The sequence below is a fragment of the Protopterus annectens genome, chromosome 1.part1, assembly GCF_019279795.1.
Source record: "Protopterus annectens isolate FY-2018-M chromosome 1.part1, PAN1.0, whole genome shotgun sequence".
NCBI lineage: Eukaryota > Metazoa > Chordata > Ceratodontiformes > Protopteridae > Protopterus > Protopterus annectens.
In genome coordinates this window covers 548,974,552-548,997,609 of record NC_056726.1, presented here as the reverse complement: position 1 = coordinate 548,997,609, position 23,058 = coordinate 548,974,552, and the positions used below count along the sequence as shown (strand labels likewise).

Sequence of the window (23,058 nt, the reverse complement as noted above, 5' to 3'; positions counted from 1 at the left end):
AGGTAATATAGAAGGTTAGCATTGTAAATGCCATATATTTAAGTAGTAGTAATTATTATTTTTTTAAGAAAAAAACATGTTTTTCCAGCTAACAATCCATAACTACATAAAAGAGAAATTGTCATGCATGGTGCATTTATTCTCTTTTTGTGATTGCTTCCTCCTCCTTTCCTTAATGATACAGCATTGTTGGAGGTACTTCTCCAGCAATCCAGAGTTACAATAATCAAATTTCCAACTCCCAAACTTGTCATTTTCCTTACTGATATCCAAACACACAAACTGGAATCGAACTTGCTTCACTGTATGACTTTACTCTTTGAACTATATACAGTATTTCTACAGACAGATGATTTTAGATCACTTGAGGAACACGTATCACATATCTTACATTTATTGTGTCTGCTTTGGTCCCCCTATATATATCATGTGGTGTAGCAGGTCATAATCCCTGTCATAGTTTGGGTGACAGACTGGCGCTGGTGTCTACTTCACTACCTTCATTCATACCTCATCACTGACCACCACATTCTCCACTTGTTTCTGATACCAATGGTGGGTTTACTAGGGTGGTCGGGGAAGTTAAAGCTTACCCATTAATGGCTCAGCATTTATTTACAATAAAACAAACACAAAATAAAATACAAACAGCAGGAGTACTTTGTTCACATAAACCGACTAAAGAGCTGACAGTGCTGATGTTCGTGGCCTTTAATGCTGTACAATTTACCTCAACCTTCCCAATTTTAGTGGCATGCTCCTGTTTCACGCTTCATTTGCCTCTCAATGTTATGAATTTCCAGTTGTCCAAGTTGGTTACTAGTATGCATTTATTCTCTTTGTTTCACTGGGGTATCCTCTCAGCTGACAGTTTTTTTTTGACTGGGCTATACCTTTGAGCTACAGTGTCACCTGACAGATAAATATGAAGTGGGAGCAGAGCCAAGTAAGTAATAGTAAATGCAGCCTTTCCTGTTGTTCTAGTGATTTATTGCAGTACTACATTAATAATAAATTTTAATAAGTTAACTGACAGGGACTCATCGAGTTATTGAGCAAAACTCTGAATGCAGCAAGTGGGGATATTTGTTTTTAATTGTGCATGTCTGCCAGTGGCTGATTCCCTCGTATGTCTTAACTGACCCAAATTTTATAGCACATCCCTGATTTTGCCCCCTGTGTTTGCACTGTATCTCGTATTTTTTTTTTTATTTGCTGATGAATCACTGAGAATTATTGTCAGTCAATAATGTCAGGCATTAGACATTTAGCTTCTTAATATTGTTCAGTAAATACAGGTTTATGCTAAACCTGATGTTCTATTGAATTACAGTAATATTTAAAACTTGTCACTGATTTTGGACCAGTGTCCCTCCGCCCATTTTTTTTGGCTTTGTCCAGAATTCTTGACAGGTGTAAATGCCCTACGTAAGAATGCTTGTGGTAGTGTACGTGCTGGCCAGATGGGAAGGACTGATGGGTTACTGTGTATATGCTGCAATGTTACTGCAACCTTGTCTTCAACACTAGAAATGAACAAAAAAAAAGTGTCATTAAGGAAAAACATGCAGGAAGAAGACTGAAGGTGTGTGATGCAGTGAAATTAAAACCTGTTCAATATGACGCTCATTGGGAAATGGAATATGTTTCAATGTTTATTTACTGAAAGTATATAAACATGTTTCTTTCCAATTGCAAACATTATCAGTGATAATACTTGAAAGTCAAAAGAAAACATCTTTCCATCTAAACCATGTGAATACTTTATCATGGCCATTTTGACCACAGACATTTAAGTATAATCAACCAATAAAGTGACTATAATTAAACTGGAGAGAGACTATCTGTTGGGGAAAGTAAGTGATTTAGCTTTGCTGTTTGATCGTTAATCAGGCACTAATCTAGCAAGGCAGTACCAATGCCAAGCACTGTTACTTGAAATCAGTGAGAATTGATCATTATTACAGCCTATGGTAATGTGTGTGTGAGGTGTGATGTGGTGTACTTAAGACTTTGGTCATAATTTCTTTCCATCACAGTCAGTCCTCAGAATTACACACCATAAGTGTCTATCTTTGGTTGTCAGGGCAGAATGTATGCCCTCCCAGTCTTACATGGGTTCTAAACAGATATTCTTATTTCAACTGACACCCAGAAGAATTGCTATAGGTGAACTGGTATTTTTCAAATTTGCCTGTAGGCAAGAATGCAGTGTGTGTGTGTTTGTGTCCCTCTCAGTCTATCATATGACATATCCGGATTGTCAAATGCAATCTCAGTCTGTGCACATGTAGTTACAGACAATGTTGGGGGCACACTTTTTTGGATAGCAGTAGAATTGTTGTTGTTTTCTTTCGGCTTTTCCCGGTTAGGGGAAGCCACAACGGAACTCTGGTTTGCTAAAGATTGGCAGTAGATTTTTACGGTGCCGAGGTGGCAGCTCGACACCCAACCTTCAACGAAGGCATGCCCATTCATGCATGTCTTTCGAACGCATAGCAGTAAAATAACATTTAAAAAGTAATAATTTTTCAAAAATAAGTCAAGAAATGCATCATGAGCATCTAAATCCTCCGAGCTAATGGAGGCCTGGCTGCTCCCACACCCCAAACTGTATAACGGAATTTTTAAAACACGCATAGTAGGGATTCCTCACCTTCATTTTCTGCACTGGGCTTTCTTCAGCCCTGCTCAGAGCTGTGCACAAAAGGTTTCTGTCACTTATTTGAGGTTTGAGTACAGTGTGGTCATCATTTCTTTAACTTTCCACACAATCATTCCTCAGAGATTTGCAAAAGGAGGCAATAGCTTGTCTCATTTCTGTTAAATTATTGCACTTGCTTTGATGTAATTTGGTAGTCTATTCCATGCATCAGCTACTCTGTCAGAGAACCAATTTGTACACTTTTGATTCCTATATAATCTTCTACTTAGCTTGTCTGATGATTCTCTATTACTTTTTGATAACCCCAAACAACCTTAGAAGTAGTTGTCTCTAAATGCTTTCTACAGCCACACCAATTCTGCCACACCAAAATCTAAAGCAATGCACAGATTATCAATAACATTAAATGGAAGTAAAACAGTCACAATGTAAATCTAATTGGAATGATGCATTCAGTGGAAAAGCTATAGCAGGATTGTGGCAGATCCAAATTGTTTTGAAAGAAAAATTGTTTGAATGCAAAAAATAAATATATCAGGAACTAAGCAAACAACATCAGGAGGATACATTTCCAGAATAAGAAGATACTTGGTTAAGGTGACAGACAAAATATGGAAAAATGGTCAAATTATAACTTTGAAAGCTGAAATAATCCAGCTGTACAGAAAAATTAAACATAGCGCGAGACAAGATCAAGAAAAAAATATTAACATAAAGACATTGAGTATAATAGGAAAACATTTTGCAGACAGATAAAATGTCCTAGGAGTAAAGAAATACAAATTTCTAAACTGTGTGTAGATTCCAAAATTTATTCACAGACACAAAAGATGATAGATATATTTACAAAATACAGTGCAATGGAATTTGGCTCCACAGAGTTAGTGATAAATTGTCCTTGTAACATCCAGGTAACCTTAGAGAGCAAAGTCAAATTAGATTATATTGAAAAAGTACTCAAACTGTACTCAAACAAAACATAGGGTATAGACGGAATTAGTAATAATGACCTGAGAACACTTTGGCATTAACCTGCAGTATCATTATATCTGTTAATCACTAGATCATTTACATATGGGGAGATTCATTAAAATTGGAAATATGCACTTTAACCCATTCTTTAAGGATAGTGGAGTAGGATAGACCCAGAGCCATACAGACCCATAAATTTACTTTCATATTGTGGAAAAATAACTGAAGGTTGTTTTGGAAAAATTATTGTCCAAATTATAAAGACTGGAACTTGTACAGTGTCTTATATAGATATTTAAAAGGAGACCTTATTCAGGTATATAAAACATTTAGAGACAACTACTTCTAGGGTTGTTTGGGGTTATCAAAAAGTAATAGAGAATAATCAGACAAGCTAAGTAGAAGATTATATAGGAATCAGAATTGTACAAATTGGTTCTCTGACAGAGTAGCTGATGCATGGAATAGACTACCAAATTACATCAAAGCAAGTGCCACTTTAGATATTTTTAAAAACAACCTGGACACTTATTATGGGAGTAACTGTTTTGGTGTATTGGCAGGATAGAAAGGCATTATTGCCCATGCCTGAAATATTTGTAACTATGTATGTAATGTTTAGCAGCAACAGGTTAGAACACTTTACTGTGATCATTCATTTGTTTCACTTTCCTCTCAATCAGATATATAATATGTATGCAGGTGGCTATTTTTTGACCGTAGGGGTAAACAGGAATGCTGAGTCTATACATCTGAAAGCATCACATTGAAATATTGTTGCTACAGCCATTTTTTAATTCACCTTTGTCCCAGTCTGACATTAGATTCAAAGAAAACGTTATTGTCATTTAGGAAACACAAGTGCAACATAAATGAAATTTCGGGTATCAGCTTGTCAGAGTACAGAGGCAAATTAAGTATAAAAAGAATAATACATGACGTATACACAACTACTCTAATGACTAATACACGTGAAAAATACCCCTTATGACCTATTTCTAGTCAGGTAAAACTACCCAGACATATAAACCTAAACATATGAACAGCTAGTAATGTACACAGAAAAAGAGAAGAGGAGGCAGTTTGTTAATACTGCACATGAGGAATTATTGCAATTGCACTTTTAAGAGAAATATATTGCACTTCTGTAAGAATATATTAACTATAGTAAATTAAATAATGTATCACTTTCAGTGAAATATTACTAGTGAGATCACGTTTGGAGGTAGGAGATGTCCAAGTTGATGTCAGAGATTATGAGCCTTATTACTGTTGGATAGAAGCTGTTCAAGAGCCTGGATGTCCTACAGTGGATGCTATGGTACCTCTTGCCAGAAGTCAGTCTAACAAACCACCCAAATGCTGGATGTGATGTGTCTCTAAGTATTTTGTATGCCCTCTTTACGCTTCTTGTTGTAAAAAGTACATGCATGGTTGGACGGTTTGTGCCCATTATCTGCTCAATCCTCACTACTCTTTGAAACTTCTTCCTCTCTGCTATAGTACTGCTTCCATATCACACAGCAAAGTTGCAGGTGAAAATACTTTCAACAGCTCCTTTATAGAAAGTGGAGTGAGCATGCAGAGGATGCTTTGCTCTTTTGAGACTTCTTGGGAAACGCAGGCATTGGTGAGCTTTATTAATTATCTGGCTTGTGTTCACGGACCAAGAGAGGTTTTCTGAGATGTGCACCCCCTGGAGCTTTGTAGATTGAACTCTCACTACCACCTCACTACAAGTGCTGAGTGAATGGCTGGCATTTTTCTGAAGTCAATGATAATTTCTTTAGTTTTGATGACATTCAGATCCAAGTCGTTATTTTTGCACCATTTGATCAGAGAGTTGACTTCGTTCCTGTATTCCCTCTCGTCATCATCCCTTATGACGCTCACTATAGTGGTATTGTCTGCAAATCTGATGATATGGCTATTGGGAAATTTTGCAGAGCAGTCATGGGTAAGGATGGTGAATAGCTGAAGACCAAGTACACACCCCCGAGGCACACCAGTGTTGAGTGTAATGATACCTGATGTGTTGTTACCAGAACATGTCTTCTGTGGTGTTCCAATCAAGATGACAAGGATCCAGTTGTAGAGGTTCTTGTTGAAGCCAAGCTTAATCAATTTGCCTATGAGTTGCATTGGAACCACTGTGTTGAATGCCGAGCTAAAGTCAATGAACAACAGCCTGACATAGTTGCTCCTCTCTTCAAGATGTTACAGAGAGAGGTGCAGGCCACAGTAACGACATCTGCAGTAGATCTGTTTGGCCTAGAGACAAACTGTAGAGGGTCGAAGGTTGGTGGCAGAGCTTCTGACATGTTTGTTTTTTTTTTTTTTTTTTTTTTTTTTTTTTTACACAGCACTTCATGACATTTGAGGTTAGTGCCACTGGTCTGTAGTCATTTAAGCAAGTAGGACTGGCTTTTGTGGGCAGTGGGATTATGTTAGTTATCTTGAAGCATGCTGGCACTCTTTCAAGAACCAGAAAGGTGTTGAAAATATCTGTAAGGATTAGGTACAGTTGGTCTGCTCATTCTCTTAATACTTTGCACAGAATGTTGTCAGGGCCTGCAGCCTTCCTGGGGTTCACTTTCTTAAGTTGGCTTCTCCTCTCTCCAGGGTTAAGTTTGAACACTGTCTCATTCTGACCAGTGGGTAGCTTTGTAGCCTCCAGGTTGTTGTTCTCCTCAAATTTGCCATAGAATGAGTTTAGAAGGAAACACAGAAATTACCCCCCTTTTAGGGGACAGGGGGTGATGAGGCATGTTTTATCTATGTATGGCAGCAACAACCTAAAATATCTGATTGTATCCATTTGTTTTTCACTGTCATCCCATCCTAAACCCAGAGGAATACATAGAAGGTGACTGGCTTCTTTGGAGGGAAAGGGGGCGGGCAATTACTCCTAGACATAAGTTCATAGGTTTATACTATGCTAATAACCACTAGGGCCTTTTTAAGCCTAGCCATGCATCCCAAATCTCTAACAAGTTCTGGTACCCTTGACAAGTGTAAGCAGGTTTTTGGGAGATGAAACATTTACTGGCTGCCTGTGTCCATTAAAAACATAGGTGCCAAACAAGGAATGAATTCCTGTTCCCTATCCAATTGCCCAAGTTACACATGGATTTGGTTAGGGAAGAATTTTGTTTAACATGGATGGATAGTCTGTTCCAAAGAAGGGATAGTCTCTGTGATACACACCTGTCTCTCTCTGGAATGTCCTATTTATATCACAGGCAAGATTTAGGTCTTTAGAATGGGTAATTCTGGTGCTGTTTGTTTTATGAATATGCAAGAGGTCCAAAAGGTTGGGGTCTGACAATGCTTTGTATGCCAGGCATAGATCTCACCTAAACAACGTGTCAGAGACAGAAAAGATAGGACTTTGAGGCAGTCTGTATAGGACATGTTACTTACTATTCTTTCAGAGAGTAACTTCTCTGGATGTTCCAATTGTTGGATGTGCCTGGTTAGGTATATACCAAAGGGGACACTGTACTCAACAATGACCTCCTTGGGACTAGATTTATGCATCCTTGTAAACATTTAACTTTTCAGTTTAGTGGGAAATACCTTTTGGCCAATCTGAAATCTTTCCTTAGTCATGACATTTGTTTAGGTCATCACTGGATCAAACGTTTGGGAATAAAGCTCTAAATTGCACCTCACTGTGACTAGAACTGCCAGACCCTGACTTAATTCAGTTGTTTCATTGCTGTCTTGGCCATTTAGGGTATGTTGAAAGGACAGATGAAAAAGCTGCAGAGTTGAACTAAGTGTGACAAACTAAATAATCCAGATTGTGAAAAGGGTTTCATGACAAGCAGAAAATGGGGAGGGGGGGGGTAAATTAAGCAAAACTTGTCACCATGGGCTAAACTTAATACCCAAATACTTAGTACTGTGTGTTCCTTTAATACATTTAGTGCCTGCATGAAGTTTATTTTCTGCAGTTCTGTATTCATAGCATTACATGTGCAGCCCAACCTTGTAAATATTGTAAATGGCATTCTACTGTTGATGCGTGTATGTAAAGCGTATTTACATTTTCTTAAAAGGTTTGTATGTAAACTGTTTCCACACCTAACCTATATCTGTTTTCCTCAAATGAAACTGTGTGATCCCTACCTTCCAAGCTTAATGAATTTAACTATGCATGATATTGAATGCATTTATGAGCAACTATTCTACATCAGATCTTTAATATTAACTATCATTTGTATCTAAATTGTATAATGCATCTTGGAGCTTTTCTTCCTGGGCCTCCACTGAAAATGGGTCAATTCGGCCCAGTGGACTTGCAAATAAATAAATAAAATAAATACATTTCTAAATATAATAGAACATGGAAAAGAAAATGACATAGGAGTGCGCCAATAAGTGGGGCTATGTAGAATGACTTCTGACATGTGTGTTTAATTAGTTGCAGCTCCTCCATCAATGTGTTCCTGATCCACCACTGGGTCGCTTTGATTGCCCTTTCTGACACTTTTTTCTTCCATTACACCTATCTGTGTGACTACTTTTTCTACATCTTCCCTGAATGGCACTTGTTCCTGCTTCCATTTTCTGGTGACTGCTTTCTTCCCAGCTAGCATAATTGTGACTATTAATGTCCTGTTTTCACTTTTAACTTGGCAATCTGTGCACTAGAGGAACATTTGTTTTCATCATGGAAATGCCCTTTCTTAATACTGTAATAGCATCTTCAGCTCCCTTTGAAATTATTGCAGCAGGGTGCATTCCCCAAAAATATGCAACCATGTGCCAACTCCCCTCTCCCCTGCATCTCCACCACCTATCTAAAGCCATGGGATATATTTTATTCAATCCAACTGGTGTATAAAAGTGCTTGTAGAGGCACTTTCAGGTGAAGATTTTAAATTTTCTTGCCTTTGCAACATACTTTGCAACTTTTATTATACCCTCCCACAGACACGTTGCTATCACTTCCTCCATTTCTTTTCCCATCTCTTTTCTTGCACAGTTATTTTTTTGTCATTTGTTCTTAATATACATTGTCCTATACAATCATGTTTTTTGATTCCTCTTTCTATCCTTGTTTGGCTCATTTTCTGTATAATTCTAGGTGTAAGCTCTCTTTCTTCCCCTCTTATTTCCTTCCACCAACCATTATCCCCTGGTATTCCCATTCAATCTTGCCTGGTAATGCAGATCCTTCTTTAAATACCTACACCCAGTATCCAACCAGGTTTCTCCACTCCATCTCCATAATATTGCTTGCCTATCCTCATCTACTCTTCTTCCCCCTGCTGGAAGTAATTCATCCTTCCATAGCCAATTTTCCCTTTGTCTCGTTACTTTCCTGTTCAGTTTAATCATCTGTTGCAGTACGGCCAGCCCCATTTGTTTGAAATGTGATGAGCTAATGTAATCCCATATATCTTTATCCATTCTGTAAATGGTCTGTTACCTCCCACATCACTGCATTCCCATCTGCCTTGTATTGTACACCAAGTTCCCTTAAGATGTTAGCCATTTGGCCTGATTTCAGATACTCCGTTTCTTCTGGAACTCCCATTCTCACTTTTCTGTTTCCAGCATCATTACTCCCAATCTACCCTTGGTTTCTGATTCTCCAAAATGTAGTTCTTCATTATCTGTTCTAACTTCCTTAAATATCTGTTATCCACGCTGGAGCAAAATACTTGCTCTTGATGTAAAGTTTGCAGTAGAAAAACAGCTGTGTCAACTGTGCCTTCTGATATATTTCCAAGGTTATCCATTTCCACCTCTCCATTGAATCATTTATTTTATTGTAGGCTATGTCATAAGTTTCTACTAATGTATAATCTACCATTTCCATCAACCGTATACTAAGCCCTTGATTTTATTGTTCTGAATGCTTTGGTCTCCTATCGTCTCTTTGCCCACTTGTATAATGTTTATCCCCAAGGCCTGAGTTTTATGTTGTTTAATTTTGTAACACATCCTTTTACTGAACCCTTTTATTACCTGTCATAGGTGTCTAATGTCTCTATTTTGTTGTTCCAGTATTCAAACTAGTATTTACTGTATGCAAAAACAAGTAATGAAAAACAGTGGAGTCAGCAGTACCAGCTAAAGTACGTTACAGCACATAAACGTTTAAAAGGTTGAATGTGTCATTACACTAATCCCTTGTGTGTATCACTCAGTACAACAAGAAATGGCTGAATGAATTTTTTTCTGAAATGGATGTGTGTATGGTTGCCAAGTACTTTTTTTAGATATTTTATGATTTTCCACTTAAAAAGCCTTTTAGGAACTCAAGACACATTTGCAGATATTCCTGTGCCATAGCATTTAGTTGGTACCAATTAGTTTTGTGATTTTTTTTTTAATTCTTTTTATTTATAATATCAATGAAAAAGAAACATATTAGACATCATCACACAAATTACAAAAAATCAACATACACAACTATATACATTTATACAGTGCCCAAGAACAAAACTGAAACAAATCATATCGGTACAATCACATTCAATTCAATATATGGTCAAAGAACATCCTCCAAAACTCCTTAAGACATGGAGTCTGTTTGTGGTTGTGAAAAATATATCTATGTGCCTTTAGGTGGTTGGTCGCAAGAGTCTTAAATCTTTCTCAGGAAAGTAAGTTATTGTTTTTCCAATTAAGAGTGATGTAATACTTTATTAACATGAAGATGGATATTAAGATCCTAAGTTGCAACTTCGTCAGTCCTGGGGGAGGGATATGTAAGAGGGCAAATGAAGAACATTACTGCATACTAATGGCATTTTTCTATAACTGCAACATTAAACACCATACTGAATGCATACTGAGCAGGAACTATACACATTTGTTTCTGTCTCATTCTATCACCATACTACTGTTTGAAGAACATACAGTAATGGATAATACAAGTCCACTTGGGAGTTACCTTGGCAAATCTCCGCATGTAATGGGCAACTACATTTGGGTCAGGACACTCCAACTTCTTGATGATCTCAAAACTTTGATTTAGCTGCGTGAACACGTCAACGACCGAGCAGGAAAACAGAGCATGCTCAGATGTTTGCTGGAACTAAACATAGAGAAATTATTAAATAATCTCCTTTGAGTTCATTACAGAACTGTACAAAATGAAATGACAAACAATCTTCTTTACATTTAACTACAGTACTGAAAAAAATAAAAAAGAATGCCAGAGCTCACTATTTCAACATAGGGCCACATTTTTCATCAGCTTGTTCCTGCAGACATTTTAGCTGTATCAGAGAGCAAAAGAAGGTCTTTCCTTACTTTGTTCGGTCTCTCTGAGATTATAAAAAGCAAAACAGATATCTCAAACACAATATATGGTGAATGACTGGGTGTATTGCTGAATGTGGTAAATGAAAGACCCATGGTATGCAACAGGTATTATGATTGCAAATAACATCCACTGAATACAGCTTTTATAAAACTCAAATGTGTTGTTTAAATTAAAAAAAAAATAAAGAAATCAGAGATAATCCCCGTTATTTGTGCTTCACTTTAAAAAAAAAAAAAGAATACGATGAAAGTTCCCACTTCAGCCTTCTCAAATGACAAGGAGTGCTGTCATGCATAAAGACAATTGAGTTACCTCCTCTTAAGCTCATATCTTCATTAAAACCAGAGGTAACAGTCATCCCTATCATGCTAGCCATATACTACATAAACAACAGAAACTTTAAATGCCATAATTTACTTGGTGGAGGAACAAAACTGTGTTTGTTTGTTTTTTCAAAAGATCTACAGCTTGAAGCAGATGAAAGCCAAATGGTAGACTAAGATTTTAATTGCTATGAAAGATAAAAACTGCAAGAAAAACCTAGTCAAGTCAGAGTTGTCACTGTGTGATACCTCAAAACTACTGTAGTGGAGGGTCCATGGGATATATGCAAATGAACCCTTAAGGACATCAAGTATTTCAACTACATGGCTTCTGAATGTCCATGACTTTTTTTTTTCAGGCCAATAATGCCAAACCGCATTAGCTGTGGACATGCATGTTTCAACCTTTTTGACCTCATCAGCACAGCATAAGCGGATAGTTTGGCTATACTTTAGAAACACAGGGACTTTAAACCCAGCTGATACTATAAAGATTAAGGTGCCTGCAAAATGTTCCAACTTAACACCCAAACCAACAAAAAGGACACACAGACAACACATGTTTAGATTATTCCATTAACCAGAGGAGAAAGCACTGAGTAAAAGGCTTACTAATGCATATCCTGAAGAAAAAGATTCAAGACAGTTACACAGTCTAAGGCTCAAATTCAGACATGGTGGCACCTACGAATCAAAATACAAATTCTTTTCATAAGTCAATCAATAGTAACTTTGCAGTCTAGTATTCTACTGTGTAATGACAACGCTTTGTGTAATGACAAACCTCAACTAACAGCCGGCCAAATGCTCTCCTCTTTTACTGTTTCCAAACTCCATCAGTAGCCCTGCCATATTTAAAAGGTCTCTTGAACAACATCTTTCCTCTTGCTGGCTTTGCCCATGCCAAAAATAACTCTCTCCAGACTTTGCTACCCTGACTGCAGCCCTCTGCTCTCTTCTCCAACTTCTTTTTCATCCATGAATTCGACCTCTTTCTAACCAACTAGCTCTGTAACCATCTCATACTTGCCTACCCCTGTTACTTTCCAAATCCTTTATACCCACCCTCTCTCTCTATACCTACCTTACTACCACTTCTGTACCTAGTCCTCCCTGTCTTTTCACTGCTATTCTCATCAATCCATTTCCTAGCTACTTATTGTTAATATACTGCTAAAGCTGACATATACACTACACTGTGTTATTTTAAAATCATGCCTATTATTATTACTATATAGGCTTCTATACATTTATGTAACTGAAACTATATGTTCTGTAGACTCTGAGTAATCTGAAGAATGTTCCAAACCTTCCACCCCTGGCTCCACCCTAGGCCTCTTATCTGGGGGGGAGCATAGAACCTCTGATTAAGGAAATCAAATCTTCTGCCATTTTAAGCATGTGTTTTTTCTGACATCCGGATTTAACTGAGGCAAGAAAAGACAAAAATATTCCCCAATGGGGTACTTAGCCCAACTTGGTTCCGGTCTGAAACTCAGAATACGAAAATTTCAGAATGCCGAACGGCACTTGCAAACGCTGCTTCTGCTTCGGACCATGCGGCAAAAAAGACTGAGGATATGACGTCGGTCATGCGCTTTAATACCACGGCGTACTCACATCAGATCTGAGCGAACCGACGCCAGCCTAACACTTTGGTATTCGGGCCGACCGAGGACAGCGGACTACCCACAGGTTATGACTGCAGCAATGTGAGATGAAGAACATCTATATGTTCTGTATTAATTTGTATGCAGAGCTTGTAATGACCGTACCCTGGCCCAGCAATCAAGGAGCCTCAATCCTCACCACTAACACCAGGGAGGTCGTCTCCAAGAAGACAGGAAAGGATAACTAATACACACAGTAAAGTACAATTTCGCTTAAGTGCACACAGAGATCACAGTCAGTCTGGGGCTGGTTGCTCCCTTGCTCACCAGGTCCCCAATAAGACTCCCCACTGGCACAGCTATAGGTTCCAGGTCTCAGCCTAGCTGGGCAAACTAAAACCTCCATACCCTCTCTGTCCAACCAGTGCTTCGTGTCCCTGCCCAAGCAGCTGGCACAACACACACACACACTTTGAGATAAGTATTTACACAACTTCACAGACACTCCTGGGAAAGGCTAACACAGATTCTCCAGCTGTGCCCCTTTACCCAGACCATATGGTAGTAATCCCTGCCACCACCCAGCTAATAATATCAGCTACTAAAAGGCCCTAAAAAGGGTGTCCAATTATTACTGTGCAATATCATTATCCAATGGTAATGTGACTATTCAGTTTAGGCTTATTTTAGAGTGGCCTATTACAATAACCTCTATAAATATGCAATGTACTCTAGAAATTATCTCTACACAAACCAGCCACAGGTAAAGGTTTTTAAAATATTTAATAATAAATAATTAAAACACAAGACAATACTACTACACCACAGAGATATCTAAGAGTTTAGAGATTGCACAGAAACGTAAAATAATACAGTAGGACATGTCTGATTTCAAATAAAAATACCTAATTAATCTTTACTAGCTTTAACTATTCCTACAAGAAATCACAGTGCTAAAACTTACATGTGAGCTTAGGCAGAGTACTGAGTTAGATATCCAAGATCAAAATGCCCCCAGTCTCTTGTGAAAAACAGTATTTAAACATTACTAACAAGCATGTCTCTAAGGCCCTCCCAAATTACATCATTTTTGAAACTTAGGTTTTCCCAGTATTCATATTGCATCATCTTAACACCTGATCTGAGTTCTCAGGCCACAAACTGCATTATTTAGCAATCTAACACCTGCTCAGAAACTTACAACAATACAAGGCATTTCACATAGACACTCTAGCAGAAACTAGAGCAATAAAGCACCTTCCACGTGTAAATTCTGGTCATAAACTTTAGCCTTAAAACAATGGGCATGAAACCTTCATCCAGATGCACTGCAGCCAAATTCTAACATGAAAGGGTCACAACATGCTTCAATGGGCCAGTAGAGTGCAATGTTGTCACATATTTTGCAGTTCCACATTTCACAGTGAGCTTTTACACTCAAGAAAACATGCCTGTATTTTACATTTATTTACAAATGTCAGAATTATATATCAAATTCTATTTGACTAGGCTGGCAGCGCCTACCTCTCCCCAATCGTCACAGAGCTTTTCTCCCCAAGCCACCACTGAAAATGGGCCCTCCAAGGCCCAGTGGACTTTCCCGGTAAACAAATGCAATAAATAAATAAATGTCTTAACATAAAAAAATGCAAAATCCAAGTAGCGTTGCCACCTATCCATTTTTTTTCAGAATAAAAAGTGGGATAATGAAAAGTGCAATGGGTGTGGCCTAACACAGATTTTACCGCAACAACAGGTGGCAACCCTAAATATATACACAGTTTAATTGGCAGTGCCATATGATGACTTTTGTTCTTTGAGAAGTATTACATGACTGGGAGGCTGACATAATGACTAAAGTGTTTACCTCATAGCTTCAAGGTGCAATGTTTGATTCTCACATGAGGTAATTGGCTAGGCTTAAAATGGTCCAGAAGGCCAGTTATCCTAGTACTAATCTATGGACCTATGAACATAAACAATATATTCATGGGAGGAGCGTGGTTTATGGTACAATTTACTCCTGGCTGGCAACCCATAGACTAAATGATCTAGCCAGGAGGGGATAAAGACTACCATGGATTGTGTCACTTCTGCAATAATATAAAAATGGGGGTAGTCTCTCTCCCATTTTTTTTAACAACTCCTTTCTGAAAAAGAACCACTGAACAGGAGCTGCCATATGATGGTGGTGGGCAGGCTGAGTGCCCAAGATGATATAATATAAAGCAAGTTCTGACTTAAATAGGATAATATAGAAATCTGTTAATTGTCTGTGAATTAGTTTAAGTTTAATTTTACCCAAAGAATACAGTGCATATGGTTGTGATACTTAAAGTTAACAGATTTTGAAGAATCTATATGAAACAGATTTTTTTAAGAATAAATCAGATGTAAAAGAATGGGTGATCTCTGAGCAGCACCAACAGTTATTTGTTATAAATGTTTTACCCTGCTAAATTTCTGAGCATCTAGAAGGTGGGATGTTTTAGTATGACCAAACATATGACATATGGGGCCTCCAAGTCTAGGGAAGGTGCAGGCCAACCTTCTTTTGTTTTCATGTCTTTTTTACTTACAGGTTTATAGGTAAATATTAGGCTATCAATCTGCAGACTATTATAAGCCTAGCCAGTAACAAGAGGTCAGAATCAAACCCTGTACCTTGTATGTGTGATGTTAAGAACTTATCTATTATGCCAACCATTATCTCAACTCCTTGGTCTTTTCTTCTTTACAGGCAACTATTTTTAGTGGTTACTTTATAAACTGATTCAGACAGATACCTTAATGTAGTCATAGGAATATATACAATTGCAAAAGGAATGATATATGTCATTATTTGTTTTAAACTAGATGAACAGTTTGTGTTACTAACTGAAAAAATGCTCATCTAGAATATGTGATAGGTATGGAACAGTACTATATGGTTATGTCTTTAAATGATTTTTATAAACATATTTTATATTTTTAATAAAGGCTTTTGGTGGTTAAACAAGTTAACCTGAATATGCCAGTGATGGGCATAAAGTATATTTTTAACTGAGGGAATGACTTTTGTACTGTACAATAAAATGAAACTGCCACCCAGGTGTGATAATTAGGGAAGATTTCCAGAAGGAGTTATGAAAGCTAATTTCTCCCTGGAACTTGCCAGTAGCCAATCTAATACAATAATTTTCCTTAGTTTGCATGAACCACATTACAAAGAAGAATTAACCAGCTTTGAAATATCATTAAATCATTAGGATACACTAAGTAGCACTCTATACCACCTATCACCAGTAAGGTAAAACAGTTGGTTATAACTAAATGTTTCAAATTGGACTTGAACCCCAATCCAGCAGAACAGTATTCTGGTTACACTGCCACCATAAGCAGCACTGATGCAAATGGCACATGTGATTCTCATGGCAGACACTCTTAGATTTATACTAAGTTAATGACTAGGGAAGGCCATTGAGATGCTTAGCCATGTCACCCATTGTTGATAATGTGATTAACAGTAACCCCATTCATACATTTTCTCCATAAATCCCAGGTAAAAAATTGTGGTCACCACACAATCTTCCTGATTACTTCTGTACCTTGCCAGAACAGTACCCTTCTCAATATGTACAGGCAGCATTTACAAGAAATGTGGTATATGCTAGGTCAGGTACCCATCATTCCACCTGGTATGTTTTACATGGTGGTGTAGTCTTAGACCTGTGGACATGTGTTTGATTTACTACTGGTTCTATTTAAAGTGCATAATGTTATTTAACAGCATGGAAGGCTAAGCAGAGATCACCTCTTAGGAGCCTATAAATGATAAGTAGTGGGACAAAGCTTTGAATTTACCACAAAAGCGATGGGTACGAAGACATAATATTTGTTCTAGTGAGTGAAAGTTGAATTCTCGAGTCACAAGCTGGTTTATGCACTTAGAGAAACAGATGTCAAATGGGGCATTACATTCAGTGATGAGCCTAACAAGAGATAAAAGGGGACTGTAATTAGGAGACATCCCACGGAATAATTTGTGTAAGTCAGAATAATATTCTGACTACTACAGAGATAAAGTAGTCAAAGGTAAGCATATTATAAAATGTTATTTATTTATCCTTTATTGACTGGATTAGTCCCACTAGGATAAGTAGCCTCTTTTTAGGGGAGACTTGAGGTAGCAGTTATACTGCTGGGGGAAAATTGGTGAGGTCATTAGGGAACTTCCCCATCTCTATGACTGAATATGGATATTATAAGAATAAAAGTAGAGAGTATGGCAAAATAATAGATTAAAATCTATTTACATCATATGGGTTACATGGAATGAAAGAATAAATGAAATTATGTTTAATGGTAAATAGATTTTAGCAACAATATTAAGTAAAATCAGATGGTGGCTATGGAAAAAGGAGTAGAGTCCTAATAGGGAGGAAAAGGAAATTACGAATATGTGTAAATATCTTTGTGTACATTTTTGTACATTTCTAAATATTTGTAAAATATGTAAATATGTTGTAAATAAGACCCCTACTCTTTTTAATAGGTGCCATTGGATCTTTTACATTTACCTGAGCTACCACCAAATTAAAAACCAACGAAGACTGCAGACAGTAAACCAAGAAATAACAATAAATTACATAAGTGTTGGTATTATTTATACAGTGCTAAGTGTATAAAGTACTTTAATAGGGCACCAATACGTCAACATTTTTGTATTTTTGGATACTTGTTAATACACTATTATTAACTGGTCGAAACACTGAGCACAAGTTAATAAATCATGTAATTATCAGACAATATGTACATTTCTCAGTACTAAATGATATATTTATATTTTAAAAATTTTTTACATATACATGTATATTTTTATATTTGTATTCACTTGTAATTGCTTGTTTTGTTTAATGATGATTGGCTTGGTTATAATTAGTTTAATCACAGTGACTATTTAAACCTGTGCTAAGAGATTTTAACTTTTAGATTGTTTGTTCTGAAGAAGTTTGCTAAAGACATCAAACAAAAAGCGCTTCAACTTATTAATTCATTTGATTACAGTCAGTTGGTTTCGTGCTCTTGACTCTTCCACAGTGCCTTTATTTCTTGGTTTACTATCAACAAATTAGACAGATGTGGCCTTGGTTTAACATCTCATCCAAAGAATTACACTTTAAGGAGTACAGCACCCCCCCTTATGCTGCAGTGCAGTGACAGCAATCTGTCAACCTGGTGTGGGAAAAGAACCCGCAGCATTCTCACCAATGGTGAGTGCGCTAACATTTGCAAGTACACAAGTCCCTGATGACTGGGTCTGATTTAAGCAGAGTGTTGTCTTTATAGTAATACTAAATTTATTAAAGGAAATTATACTGCATTTCTTATAAATTGTTAGCCTATGATTAACACACTGAGCATTAGTGTTATCCAGCCTTCCTGGAGAATGTGAGTATCAAAATGGGATTTGGTAACTGCCACCAGTTTGCAATCATCTTGGTCACCAGTCACTGGACAACAGCATTCATGTCACAAAAGTAGACGTTAAAGAGAAGGTGACACATGATAGAACTCCATGAGATATCACTGATGATGTTCCTTTATGTAGTGCAAATACCCAAAATCTTATTTACAGGAGTTCAGTTGGATAGCTAATTATCTGGTCAACGAAATACAAATGGGTTAATACTGAAGTTGAACTAGCAGAACTTTTAAATAATCCCAGCAGGGGGGACAGTGCCAAATGCCTTGAGTAGTTCCAGAGAAGCATGGTGGATTGCATTCCCTTTACCCTTGGCCTCAGTAACCGTTTCAAAGAGCTCAGCTACTATAAGTAGGCAAGATATGCATGCTTTGCCTTTTTTGAAGATGAACCGGTGTGTTTCTAAGGATAGGAAGTCACCAACTAACTGTTTATCAGTTCAGCTACATAATGTTCCATAGATTTGCAGGGTCTATATTCAGCTATCAAATGGAACGTCTATCAAATGGCTGAATGCTTGAACCCTATCCATCGAACATTTATGTCATCGACAGGGAAAGTAACTAGTTGGCCACCACTTCCCTGTGTGCCCACCACAATATTTCAACCCCCCACTATATATATATATATATATATATATATATATATATATATATATACATACACACCAACTCAGAGACCACACTACAGTGGAGAAAAGGGCAAATGGAGAGGTGGCCAGCTAGTTACTTTACCCCATGCCTCTAAATTCTACAGATTTTCGTAGAATGTCCAGACTTTTGCCTCAAATTTTTATTCTGTTTCTCATAAAATTGTAGTTTTTTTGGCAAATTATTGGCAAATCTTTGAGGGTTGAAGTCAGAAAATGACATGTATTTGAGTTTCAGTCTTCATACCTTTCAGAAAATTCATGCTAATGCAAAACATGTTATTCTATCAACTTTCTAAATTTGTAAGAGCAATACTTAAAAAGTTTCCCTATTTCCCCCCATTATTTATGGCTTTGTCCAGATTTCTTGCTCCAAGAGATTGCGAGGTATGCTTTCCCAGTACATGAAATGAATGAATGTCTGATAGAAGTTCCATTCTATGGCTGAAAATAGAACCAGATTGGCAAACAATGCTAGTGAAACTAATAGGCCTGTAATTCCTAGAGTCAATAAAGGGACCACACTTAGGTAAGGTCATTAGAAAAGAAGTTCTCTGGACCTTAGAGACATAACCAGTAGAGAGGCTGAGGTTGAAGAGATGATGGATTCATTTAGGTGAGACTTGACAGCTAGGACCCATGGAAATGGATTTTTTTTTTTTTTTGGAAAATGAGGAGTGATTGTGGAAGGAGAGATATGAAGAGGGCTGAGGTAAGCACTGAGATATTAATCTTTCCCAATAAACAACTCAGTGGCAACAACAATGCTCATTATTAACATTTAGAAATACACTGCATGTAATACTTAAACATATTTACATATCAATGAGAAAGAATTAGGTGCCTTAACTACGAAAAAAATAGATGAAAGGCCATCAGAATATCAGTCCGACAACCTTACGAGGTGTATCCATAAAGAGGTTTACATCTGATTGTCCTAAGGCATTACAGCAATGTATCATTTGCTTCTTGCATGTATGTGCATTTACTCAATATGTAAGCCACATACTGGGTACTTCTAATGGATCATTTTGGATACAGTCACTGGGCTGTAGGTTAAGAAATATTAATGTTTTACTGGATTTTTTTAATAGAAGATGGATGGATTTTAGGAAAAGCATTTCAGGTCAAATTCTTCTTTTTCTTTCGGCTGCTCCCATTAAGGGTTGCCACAGCAGATCATCTGTTTCCAATTCTTCCTGTCCACTGCATCTTGCTCTGTCACGCCAACCACCTGCATGTCCTCTCTCACCATATCCATAAACCTTATCTTAGGCCTTCCTCTTTTTCTCTTACCTGGCAGTTCCATCCTTAGCATCCTGCTCCCAAAATGACCAACCTGAGCTGTCCCTCTAATATACTCATTTCTAATCCTGTCCATCCTTGTCACACCCAGTGCAAATCTTAACATCTTTAACTTTGCCACCTCCAGCCCTGATTCCTGTCTTTTTGTCAGTGCCGTCTCCAACCCATATAACATAGATGGTCTCACTAGCATCTTGTAGACCTTCCCTTTCATTCTTACTGGCACCCATCTGCCACAAATCACTCTTGACACTCTTCTACTCCCACCCAATCCTGTCTGCACTCTCTTTCACACTCACCATTACTCTGAAATGTTTTTCCTAAGTATTTAAACTCATCCACCTTCACAAACTCCACTTCCTGCATCCTCACCATTCCTCCATCCTCCCTCCAATTCACACACATATATTCTGTCTTAGTCCTGCTGACCATCATTCCTCCCCTCTCTAGACCATACCTCCATCTCTCCAGGGTCTCCTCAACCTGTTCCCTACTCTCACTACAAATCACAATGTCATCCGCAAACATCATAGTCCAACTTCTGTCTAATCTTGTCTGTCCATGTGTCCATCACCATTGCAAGTAAGAAAGGGCCAAGAGCTGATCCTTAATGTAATCCCACCTCCACCTTGAATGTATCTGTCACTCCTACTACAGACCTTACCACTCTTACACTGCCCTTGTACATATCCTGCATTATTCTTACATGACTGCTCTGCCACTCCCGACTTCCTCATACAATACCATAACTCTTCTCTAGGCACCCTGTCATATGCTTTCTCTAGGTCCACAAAGACACAATGCAACTCCTTCTGACCTTCTCTACCCTTCTCCATCAACACCCTCAGAGCAAACATCATATCTGTAGTGTTCTTTCCTGGCATGAAACCATACTGCTGCTCACTAATCATCACCTCCCTTCTTAACATACCTTCCAATACTCTTTCCCATAACTTCCACTGGGGGGGGTGCACAATTCAGTGTATTTCTTTGCGCTGGTCCCAAGCCCAGATAAATGGGGAGGGTTACGTCAAGAAGGGAATCCGGTGTAAAATTGCTAGATCGATATGTGGACAACAATACAGATTTCCATTTCAGGCCAAATTAAAGGCATTAATGGATACATCTGGTCAGGGCGGCCACGGTGGTGCAGTGGTTAGCATTGCCGCCTCACAGCAAGAGGTTCTCCGGTTCGATCCTCGGCTGGGGTGCCTCCTGTGCGGAGTCTGCATGTCCTCCCTGTGGTCGCGTGGGTTTCCTCCGGGTGCTCCGGTTTCCTCCCACATCCCAAAGACATGCTGCAGGTGGATTGGACACTCTAAATTGGCCCTAGGTGTGCGTGTGAGTGTGCCTTCTGTGGAAGGTTGGGCGCCGGGCTGGCAACTCGACACCGTAAAACTCCACTGCCATTCAATGTGCGGACAAGGTGATCCGCTGTGGCGACCCCTAACCGGGAAAAGCCGAAAGAAGAAGAAGAATGGATACATCTGGTCAATGAACTGAGACTCTGACACCACTGATTTACATACTCCTTAGAGAAGACAGACAGACATGATGCTACATAAAAGACTGTATATAAATAAATAGGGTACAAGTAAAGAATTGCCAAATAAATGCAAAGTAAGTTCCATGTGTTGAGCCACACTCAAGATGAAATTAAAAAAAAAAAAAGCTGTTGGAAACACTTCCCCCCCCTAAATTAACTCAGGTTTACCCAAACAAAATCTAACTAACCACTGTTGGCAAATTTAGTCTCAGATGCCACATTAATTGATTATGAACTTCCGAGGAGAGAATGGAATGGAATGCCAATTCCTCCTCCTCCTCTGATGGAAATTCCAGCTTGTCCTGGGTCTATCCCATGGATGAATCAGTACTGTGGGACTACTTTCAGTCCTAGGAGCACAGATTTGGGGCACAGACCATGACTCTCAAAAAATGGATGATGGAATGTAGTTTCCATGAGGTCAGCTATACACACATGTTGCCTTGTTAGATGTCTTTCTACTGTGGACTCTCATTAATGACCATTTAAGTCATTTGTTATAGTTAAAAGTAGGACAGAAAAGGCAGGTGGACTTTGTAGTGCAAACATGACTTACTCCTCCTTTGCAGAACTTTCCATATGAAACTGATGCAGGTTTGAGAACTTTCCATCGGTTGCATTTTTATGAAGACTGTTATGAATGCTCTCTTGTTTGATGTACAAGTGAGGGATTACATATTTTTACTTTATGCAGTCACTCTGTTATTAGCTGCTACTGCTGAGGTTCATTTTGTTTTTACTCTGGAGAAGTAATGGGTTAATATGATAGCACTGATTATTTGATACTAGTAGCTTCATCAGATTTGAGCAGGTTACGGGTAAGTATCGAGTTCTAAGCTAGATGGCTGTGCTGTATGGAACCTTCTCAAAGTGCTAGAGAAAATCAAAGGGGTTATATGCAGCATTAGCACTTCTTCACATCAGCAATGGTTACAGTCATGTAAGGACTATCCTCACACCCTGCTACATGTTTTTTTTTACTTTCTGTCCTGAAGAAAGAATAGAGGGCTCTTCAATATATTTGCCCAAGCAGTTTTGGGACAGGATGTACAATGTTTCCGGGTGTGAGACAGAGGAGGAGGGTGAGTCACTGATGCTGTATGCCCAATCTTCTACATCTGCTTGGCTAAGACTGTTTAGCAGGAGGAAGGCTGTGCATCCATAACTGCAAGAGTTTTGGAAAGAGGTTTTTAGGGTGTGCTGCAAGTTGTGGCTTGAGGTCCTTGATTTACCTTT

The 23,058-nt window shown here is 38.2% G+C and overlaps 1 protein-coding gene across 9 annotated transcripts in view; it reads right to left on the bottom strand.

Moving 5' to 3' along the window:
* Nucleotides 1–23,058, bottom strand: part of LOC122806326 (protein unc-13 homolog B-like) — a 2,554,726-nt gene that overhangs the window by 625,841 nt on the left and 1,905,827 nt on the right. For all 9 annotated transcript variants that reach the window (XM_044076650.1, XM_044076675.1, XM_044076685.1 and 6 more), the window contains one exon: nt 10,551–10,694. In XM_044076650.1, the coding sequence (XP_043932585.1) occupies nt 10,551–10,694 (144 nt within the window). The remainder of the gene's footprint in view (nt 1–10,550; nt 10,695–23,058) is intronic.